Here is a 9,907-nt window from a genome sequence, read left to right as displayed (position 1 = left end):
GGTCAGTCTCTCCCTGTCTGACAATTCATATTTTATTTCCTGTGGTGAGGAAAGGAAAATGGCACTTTAAAAGGTCATATTAGACATTACAGCTTTTAAATAGCTGTGATGCCAAAGAGATGTATATATAAAATAATGATCTGCTTTATGTCTGACATTTCCTAGAACGGCTTCATTCATGTTAAAACAGAGTTTGGATTGCAGGGCCTCTGCACTAGGACTCCAGAATTTATTCTCACAAAGCTGCCACTGCCACCTGCATCGCAGCTCCCTGTTGGTTCTTGGAGATCAGCCTACACCAAACAAAGGACTCTGGTGTTATAGAAACATAACTTTTATTGCACACTGCGCTGGCTTTTTTTTTTAAATAGAAAAAAGTATTAACACAGGCAGATGCAACTGGAAGCAAATCCCATGGTTTACCAAACATTAAAACAACATGCAGTGTCTCAAAGGGTTAAAAAAAAAAAAAAAAGACCAGGCTGCGTAATGAGGGCGATGAGAGGATGGGAAAGAGCATGTGCCCATCAGAATTCAGCACCCTCTTCCGCAACACCGAAAGGAGAGCAGGGCTTCTTCCATAAAAGAAGTTCCTGCAAATGCTTGGAGCCCTCGTGACTTCCCCCCCAATTCTGGAGAAGAGAAAAATAGTTTCATTTATACAAAAACAAAAAATCCATTCTGTACAAGAGCTCCACTTAATTCCAGTATAAATGACTTGGAGAAAGAGCCACATCTTGGCTGTCCTTCCTACCCACTGCTACACCAGCGTATAGGATTTCGAGTAGGCACCAGTTCCCTGCTTCTGTGGCCTCCCTACGCCAGATGTGCTCATTTCTAATAGTGAGTCTTTGGACCCCCCAATCTTGCTATGCGTAGGCAAGCGTGGCTCAGCAACAGGACCCGGGCTAGGTTCGGGGGCCGGGGCGGGAGCAGCAGTGGAAGCAGCAGGAGGGGCACCACTAGCCGAGCCTGGCATGGCAAGAGTTCTCTGAGGTAAGGTGGTGGCTGCAGTTGCGTGTGGCGCAGCCGAGGCTTTGCTGCTGGCATCTAAAGTCAAGTGTCTGGCTTGTGTGTGGTAAGCCCGAGCCAGATTTCGTATGGAGGCTTCCCGGGGTGGCACTACAGGACAAGGGTCTTGAAGGTCTGGCTTGCGGAAGAACGTTTCAGATTTCATATACAAAGGCAGGTTGCAGTAGTCACCTGTAGAAGGCAGAAAGAGGGTGAACAGAGATGCTGAAAGCGGGGCCAGGAGTAGCCCCAAGGTTACTCAAGGACAAATGGTGTGCAACAGGACCAGAGTGAAAAATTCATCCAGTCCACTGAAAACAAGCAACTCCTTCAGGGAAAAGGCAAAGCAGGTGAAAGAAGCCTAAATATCCAGCCCATTCCATGACTGGCAAGTGCCAGCACTCCCTCTCGGCATCCCCTCCAGATGCCAGCTCTCTGGGGCAAGCCTTATCATCCCCATTTATAAACCTCTCAGACTGGCTCTGGCTACCTAACTTGAAAGTTGTGTAGCTCTTCCTTGCCCAGAGCACATCCTATTCCACTATCCAAGCTCATTCAAATACTTCACTGGGAAGCCTGTCCTGAACTGCCTCATGAAGAGCTGCAATCAAGAGCCCTGGGGGGCACAGTGACTAAAGTGCATCATCACAGGCAGACTCTGCCCACAGCCTGGAGTTTGATCCTGACTGGCTCAAAGTTGACTCAGTCTTCCCTCCTTCCGAGGTCAGCAAAATGAGGACCCAGATTGCTGGGGCAGGATGCTGACATTGTAAACCACCCAGAGGGTGCCTGGGGCAATATATAAGTGCTACGGGGCAGTATACAAGCATAATTGCTATTGTTACTTGGGGCTGAGCTCTTCGTTTGGGGCACCAAAAGGCAGCAGCTGCATCATAGCTCACTTTTATTTGCTCGGTGAGGGATAGGCACAGCTACACCCTTGCCACGGTCACTGTCCTGTGGTTTGGGAGGAGAGGCTGTGAAACGGCAGATGCCTGGCTCGGAGGGAGTGCTCATGGAAGTCATGCTGTCAGCATTCTCATTGGTGCCAGTGGTCATCTGGTCAGAGGAGCTGTCAGAAATGAAGCACTCTGTGATTTCAAACTTGGCATGCTGCAGCTGCTCCTCTAACTTGGCATGTTCATAAGCCCGAGCCAACTCTTCATAAGTGGATGAGGCACTCTCTGTGGACACCATGCTGTTTCGGCCTTTGTCTGTGGGAACAAGAGGGAGACAATGCAAGCCCTGCCAGGACAACCAGCAAGACAGTTGATGGCACTCCAACTCTCCTTTACTAAGCTGAAACAGCCGGGGATGCGAGAAGCCAGTTCCTGCACTTTCTGACTCCAAAGCCAAAGAGAAGATGTGGTGGAAGTGTTATCTCAGAGTCTTTGAAGATCTGGGCAGAACTAAACAGACTCAAGCTCAATCCTGACAAGACATGAGTGGATGTGACATTGGAAGCCAGTGGTATCCCATCTTTTCTTCTGGACAGGGTCGTGCTCCCTAAACCCGAAAGGCTTCAGAAATAAGGGGGTCCTCTTGGATTTGCAACAACTGCTCAAGGACCAGAAGGCTGCTGTGGCTAGGAGAGTTTTTGTGCAACTCTATCTCGCATGCTAGTTACAGCACTTCCTGGATTATAAGTATCTGTTCACAGCTACTTATTTCTTTATCACCTCTTGACTTAATTCCTGCAATGAACTCTCCCAGAAGCTTCTATTTGTTCACTAATCTCCAACAGAAAGGGTACCCTTTCAACCCAAGAATAAGGCACCATGAAGGATGGATGACTTTTTCTTTGCTGCCCCTCTCCTGATCCTGCCCCCGAATTCAGATCAACAAGCTGCTAGTGTTCAGAAGAGCTACTTAGATCTGGATATTTTAATGTATAATAGACACTGAGTAACATTCCTTGTTGTGATGATGTATGAAAGGGGGTGGTAGCTATTGGTAGAATTAGTCCAGTTTATGTTATAATTGTTGTTTTTAATTGAATGTGCTATTTTGTAGAACCATTTAAGAATCTAGTTTCTCGGTATGCATATAAATTATAATAACCAAATAAAATCTCTGCAAAATATGAGGAAAGAAGAGTGAGCCTCAGTTTTTAGCTCTTGAAAGTTCTGGGGTGGCAGGACACAACAAACTGCAGCTGGGTTTGAAAGGCTGGGCTTTGTGACTCAACTCACCTGTGTCCTGGGACAAACTAGCACTGAAACTGTCACTTTCAGTCACTGTGATGCCATGCTGGGAGCCAACCGCTCTCCAGTCAGAGGCCAGAGTCCGTGCTGGCGTGGAGGCCTGGCACTTGGTGAGAGTCCACTGGCTGGAGTATCTGTTCCGGGCACTGTGTGTAGATTTCACACTTTTCCTTGAAACAGGATCTGCAAAAGAAGATGGCTGCTGTTTCTGACTTTGGAATGAGAAATGAGAACTGTGTAGGTTGGACCTTACAAGGCTAGGCTGAAATCTGCCTCATGCTGTAGTTTCTCACTCATAGCTTCATTTTTATGTTGGTGATGCCTTGTATCTAAAATGATTTTTTGTACTTGTAGATCATCCCCCCCCCCCTTTGCATATAGTCATGGTGGGATGTATACAACATTCCAGGTACTGAATATGTCACATGCAGCATATGAGATGGAGCATGACACGGATCAAGACATGGACTTGGCCTGAACCTAGAAAGCCCATTCTCTGACCAAAGCAGCAAGCAGAACACAAAATCATTGCTGTACGAGGGCAGGAACCCTGACAAGATGAGGGACAGGTAAGTGCTGAGCAGCTGGAGGAGATGAACCAGTCAGGCAGGAGAGGGGCAGCTATGGGGCTGACTGGTGTGCCACCTGATTGAGCAAAGCATACGGGAGATAAAGCAGGCACTGGCATGCAGGCTGTATAGGATCATCAGAGGGCAGAGAAGGGCCAGACAGACCAGTGTTCATTCGATCCCTCTAAATTTTGGGGAGGCAAGACCTGAAATCACTAAAAGCAGACTATAGTCTGGTCACGTGCCAAACCACAGTGCATTTATTTTGCAGCTAAAGGCATAAATGGTCAAGTTCTCACAACCTCACTGTTCCAGCACTATCAGTATAGATGAACATAGCCACATGATTCAAAGCCTCTTTTATCAGAGCTGGTTGCTGTGAGAAACCCAACCTTACCTAGAGATGGAGAATTTGGCTACAAGTAGGGTCAAGAGTCCCCCAGAGATCTCTTCCCTCCCTCCATGCCTTCAGAGGTATGCTCTGCTTGGGCAAAGGCCTCTGATTTTTTTCCTGTGGGGCCGGAGTGGAGGATTATCTGCAAGGCTTACTTGTGCCAGGGCGGATGTCAGACATATCGATCAAAGGCCCCGTATTCTGGATCAGTGCTGGGTGGTGTAGCGATACCCCTGTGCAGAAGGTCTGCGGATTAACAGTCTGGTTGAATTCTGGGTCAGAGACTGGGACTGTTGCTTTGTCATCTCCTATGGGAAATAAATTTGGATAATGACCTGCCATCCTGGGATTGCTATAAAGCGATAGCCCCCACCCCCCACCCCTCCTGCAAGAGAAAACCACAGAATTGGAGGGTGACCCTTTATGCACTTAGAGCCTCATTGGGGGTGGAGAGGAAGGCCGGCACCTGCAATTGGCCATGCCCAAAATGCTTGCCAGGAGTCCCAAAACACCATTCAATCCAGTTGATGCTGGGAAGGGGAGAACCCGGAGTGCACCTAGGACAGAGGAGCAACCCCATTCCCAGACCCAGGGAGAGTAATTGGATGAGGGCAAAATGCAAAGGAGGCAGCTCTGAGGACAAGGCCAGACCCCTGAACTGGTAGGTGAAGCGAAGCCGCTCACCGATCTGCTTGATTCCCTCCTTGTCCTCAATGAGCAGCTGAACCCGGGGGATGTCGATGTGCAGCCGAGGGCCTTGCGGAGGACCCTTCACGGGCGTATCAAAGCTACGATTATTCTTACTGTGAAGGAGAAGAAGGAGGAGAGCATTTGGGACTTGAGGTCATCTGTATCCACCCTGCATCAAAATGCTAAACCAACAAGATTTGAATGTGGTTACCCACCTGATGAGCATTTCAGCCAAACTCTTGGCATCTGCAAGGGAAAGAGCAGAGAGGCCTGAATGGAGGCAGCAGAAGCAGCTGCTCCTGTGCAGCTCGAATCAGGCCGAGAGGTCACCGTGGGCACTCTAGCCTGGAGGGTGGGTCCTCTCTATGGGGAGCTAAGGCTAAAGGAAAGAGGCTCCAGAAATAGTTTCCTCGGGGCCCCAAGTTCACAGAGAAACAAAGAGGAGTGCAGCCCGTGCAGGTAGTCTCAACTTGCCAGCATTCCTTCAGTGATGACAGCATTGGAAAAGTGACTTATGACCAGTATTTGCACTTACGACCGTCTCAGCATCCCTATTGTCACCCGGCTGCAATTTGGGGGCTTGGCAAATTGACAAGTTGCAGCCTCCCGTCCTGCCATTGGTGTCCGTCCCAGCCAGCTTCAGACAAGCAAAGTCAATGGGGAAGCTGGCAAGGAAGGTTGCAAATCATGACCATGTGATGCTCCCTAACGAATGCAGCAAAAGAGGCTGTAAAACCAGGTGCGGTCCTGGAAAGCCTCACTTAATGGCTGCAATGTTAACCAAGAATATTTCAGTCCAGTCCCAACTGTGGTTGTAGGTCAAGGACTATCCATACTGCCAGCTCTAACGAGGGTCCTATCCTGCAGCATCCACCTTTCTGCCCCCAACCCACCTACCTAGGCAGCTACAGGGACCGAATCATCTAGAGGGGAAAGCCAGGGTGACGCCTGCTTAGGCTCATCTGACCCTGGGGTTTCTCTCCTGGTTGTTGTAAAGGGATTCCCAAGAATCAAGCGTTCACCTCGCAAACGCTTCAGGCGCTTTTCCTTCCGCTTCTTTCGAACAACAAACAGCAACGCAACGCCAAGTGTGGCCAAGATGACAGGGCAAGCGATGGTGAAAAGCTTCTTGACATCATCTCCTTCCCCTTGCGCAGACTTAATAGGCGGAATGGTGCCTGTGCAGAAGACACGTCAAAGCACAAGCTGTGCACCCCCTGAAAAAGCCCAACCCACAGGCAACTGGGGCTTCTAACATCCCCCAGCCAATCCATACTCACTGCCATCGTAGTCCAGGGTGGCGAACTGCAGGGTTTCATTGCCACAGCCGGCACTGTTGCATGCTTTCATGCGCAGTTCATACCAAGTGGCTTCGTGCAGGTCAGTCAGAAAGACTTCACTGGAATAATTAGCCCGCAGACTCTGCCAAACCCAGGTGCTTTTGGGTCGGAACTCCAGGACAATTGCTACAATGGGGCAGCCCCCATTGTTCCAGCCTTGCAGACTCAGTCTGGCATGGGTGGAGTTGATGTGGGTGAACAGATGTTGGTCCTTATTGAAAGATGGTTCTACAAGAAGGAAGAGGAAGGTGAGTTTTGATAGGATAGAATAGAATGAAATAGAGCAGTTTGCCGGGTTCTGGAAAGTGGCCTCAAGGGTTTCTTTAATGACCTATGTTCCCTTAAAGTGTACTGCCTAACCCGCTAATCAATAAAATGTAGAGCATACATTAAGTTTCTTTTTCATCACCATCATCATCAATTTAGGCACTATAAAACCCAGAGCACCCAAAGTGCTCTCCACGAGCTGTCTGCCAGTCTGGGCTGGGGCTCCCTTTGGCCAGGCTCCTCAAGACAGCTGCCCTTTCCCAGCTGTGCAGTGGCAGCTGACTTGCTGCAGAGATACACCCAATGGAACACCAGAGGCCCTTCCTCACAAAGGATCACCTCCCTCCCCACTCTAAAAAAGGGGTTAATTAATTTCTCTCCTCCCGCCAAAAAAGATTGAATTAATATTTGTTGAGTTGCAGGCTGCACAACATCCATGTTGGTTTCTAGCTATATAAAAATTAATTTTAAATCATTAGTAATTGAAGTTCAGAAATGTTCAAAATATCTCCAGAAAAGAAGGAAAAATGGGGGTGGGGGGGGGAGAGAAAGAGAGGGGCCTATCTAAATGCCTTTTCTAATTTCAATCCTCCCCCCAAGGGAAATAATCCTAAGTGCTTACATTGCAATTGTCAGATATCAGTGACTTCTGAGTTTATATTATAATTGTACACATGTACATGGAGAATCAGTTTGCTATATAGTTAAGGCACCAGGCTAGAAACCTTCCCCCACTGTCATTCCTCCCCCCCCCCCCCCGGGCCCAAAGCAGCTCCATATCTCTGACCTGAGAGGAAGGAAGGGGCAAAGCATGTGTGAAAAAGGCTGCCAAGAGAACTGCAGAGTAATGTATAACGTGAAGGCATAACTTTTAAGCATGTGACACGTGTGGCATACTATTATACTTTCTAGTTTCTATACTTTAACCAAGAAATACTCAAACATTTTAACATACTGCTATTATATGTATTTGCAACAACCTCCTTTATTCTATTGTGGTGCACAAATTTGAACTTGGTTTGGGAAAAGCAACACAATTTTTTTTCTACATACAACCTCATGGCAAAAATTAAAGGGAAAAGTGTTCAGGATTCTTCCATAAGGAGCATTCATTAGGAGATCTTCTTAATACAAGAAGATTTACAAGAAGGCTTTGATTCTAAATGGTCCAGCTAAGAACACCACCAAACTTGCAATCGACTCGATGAGTGTAATATTTCAATTAGGCTTCAGGTGATGCACTTGTCTCTGGCATTCCTGAAATTGGCAAATCTTCAAAACCATTGGTGCTGGCTGCAAACCATTATAATAAACTTGTCTGCCTTGTTTAAAACGAGTCCCTTAGGAGGCCAGGGTGAAATACTGCCACAAGAGGCCTTTCCTTTTTCAGATGAGCTCCAGCCAGGAGAACATCGGAATGGATGGCATTGTTATGCACCACTTGTTAAAAGTGTGCAGGAACCACAATTTCCCTCTCTGAAGTCTTTCCTTCCTAGTGAACTCTAAGAAAGCCTCTCGGTCTTCCTCTGGACAAATCCCAACTTCCACTCTGCAAGGCTCCCTTCCTTCCGTCCTTCCTCCCAGCTACACACTCCCGGCTGCTGCCTCCCCAGGCCCCAGTCACCTCTGCCGTGGGTCTTGGCCTCAATGATCTCACTGATACGACCAGCTCCAACGCTGTTCTTGGCTGCCAGCTTCACCTTGTACCAGGTCCCGCATTTCAGGCTGCCCAGCTTGAAGGAGCGCTCTGCGGAAGCAATTAACACGTCCTTCCACTCCTCACTATTATCCACTGAGTACTGGAGCACAAAGCCTGCAGGGGTGCAGCAAAGGCAGCAAGTGAGAGAAGGGAGTCCATGCGGCAGGAGCCCCTGCCATCTCCTCACCCCCCAGTTCATGCCAGCAGCTCAGGCTTAAGTCCCTGAAGCCTCCCCCCACGCCTGGGAGAGCCAGGTGTCTTCTCCAAAGGAAGACATGGCAAATCTTCTATTGGATGCCCAGCCTTCTAGACAGCCATCTTCCCTTTGCAAAAGGCAAATTCAGAGCTCACTTAAGCAAAGCTAATCAGTTACAAAACGCACCATCAAACAAAAAGGTGCAAGCTGTTTCAGGGCCCACCTATGCATGTCATCAAGGAGAGGTGTGGGTCCTGCGCTTGTGTGCTTGTGCCAGAGAGAGAGGTAAGGATCCATTCAGGCAGTTGGGGACGTGCTCCCACCTATCCCCCCCACATGCGCCATGAAGTAGAAATCAGCCTCTTGGGCTCCTGCAGTTGTGCTGCTCCGTGCCCATCCTTTTTCTGGCTTTCTTGCTGCTCGCCAGCTTGCTCCTCTTGGAAGCCATACTCCCCCACTGCCCCCAACCAAACAATAAAGCAGTCCAGGCAGGGGATTCTACCCCCATCAGTTGCACCGCAGCACTTCTGGCTGTTTCAATTAAAAGGAAACACATCAAGCAAATGCTGCTGGCTAGGGAGGCTGCCTTGTAATTATTTACATGTGTTTAATTAATTGCAATGTGAAAACTCCCTTCCTTCCCTCCCTCCCTCCTTCTGGGGCTGCCATTGTTTCCCTGAGGGCATTGAAGTGGATGAAGAAGCACTGACACACAGCTTCACGCCAGGAATCAGGCTGAGACCAGGGAAATGCCTCTTGGAATTTTCACTGATTCCAGGGTGATCTTGCACCAGCTGCTACCTTTCAACTCTAACAAACTAAAGCCCTGTTGTGAAATAAAAATGGAGGATAGGGTGTTCCTCCTCCTCCCTAAACAAGCTGGTTGGGGAGGCACAAGAAAACTGAGCACAGGTAAGAAGGAATGGCCTGATCTTCCCTGGCTTTCCTAAATAAACTGCAGTTGGAACTGTTCGGAGCTTTTCCCATCTTTTCTCTCTCTCCCTCCCTCCCTCCCTCTCCCTCCCCCCCCTACACAAACACACACCAAAAAAAAAACAAAAACCCTCAGATGAAGCTCTGAGGAATCTTTCACAGAGCCAAGGAGCCATTTAGTGCTCGTCAAAAGAATGCCTTCACCCAATATCAGCCTCCCTTGGTAAATCTTTGGCCCCAGCAACATGAGGCAGTTGCACTCAGAAGACCAAGAGCACAACCCTGCACGAGGCCGAAACCCAGAGAAGGAAGGGGAGACAAAGTTGAGGAGACATCCAGGAACAGTCAAGCTTCCTCCATCTATCCAGCAAGCACAGCAACCCTCCCTGCAACTTGCCTCGGATGGAGCTGCCACCATTGTCACCAGGGATCCAGGCCAAGGTGATAGATGAAGCTGAAGTCTTGGACACCATCAGCCGGGGCTGGTCTGGAGGGACTGAAAGGGAAAGGCATTTGGGTCAGCTTCCTTCTCACCCGGCACTCCGGGGCAGGGAAGTTAGGAAGTCTTTTGGGCTATGAGCTGTCCAGCTTCCCTGTCCTAAAG

General features: G+C 48.7%; 1 protein-coding gene across 2 annotated transcripts in view; it reads right to left on the bottom strand.

Moving 5' to 3' along the window:
* Positions 1–318: 318 nt before the first annotated feature.
* DSCAML1 (DS cell adhesion molecule like 1) overlaps positions 319–9,907 on the bottom strand; it is a 102,304-nt gene continuing 92,715 nt past the window's right edge. For both annotated transcript variants that reach the window (XM_034425125.3, XM_034425126.3), the window contains exons 24-33: positions 9,701–9,799; positions 8,100–8,288; positions 6,149–6,436; positions 5,891–6,046; positions 5,084–5,114; positions 4,863–4,981; positions 4,334–4,486; positions 3,204–3,398; positions 1,914–2,225; positions 319–1,203 (exon numbers count right to left, since the gene is read on the bottom strand). In XM_034425125.3, coding sequence (XP_034281016.1) covers positions 761–1,203; positions 1,914–2,225; positions 3,204–3,398; positions 4,334–4,486; positions 4,863–4,981; positions 5,084–5,114; positions 5,891–6,046; positions 6,149–6,436; positions 8,100–8,288; positions 9,701–9,799 — 1,985 coding nt within the window. In that variant the 3' untranslated portion in view covers positions 319–760. The remainder of the gene's footprint in view (positions 1,204–1,913; positions 2,226–3,203; positions 3,399–4,333; positions 4,487–4,862; positions 4,982–5,083; positions 5,115–5,890; positions 6,047–6,148; positions 6,437–8,099; positions 8,289–9,700; positions 9,800–9,907) is intronic.

Source organism: Pantherophis guttatus, chromosome 9 (assembly GCF_059756535.1).
Source record: "Pantherophis guttatus breed Tessera chromosome 9, ASM5975653v1, whole genome shotgun sequence".
Classification (NCBI taxonomy): domain Eukaryota; kingdom Metazoa; phylum Chordata; class Lepidosauria; order Squamata; family Colubridae; genus Pantherophis; species Pantherophis guttatus.
This window is presented reverse-complemented; position numbering and strand designations above follow the sequence as displayed.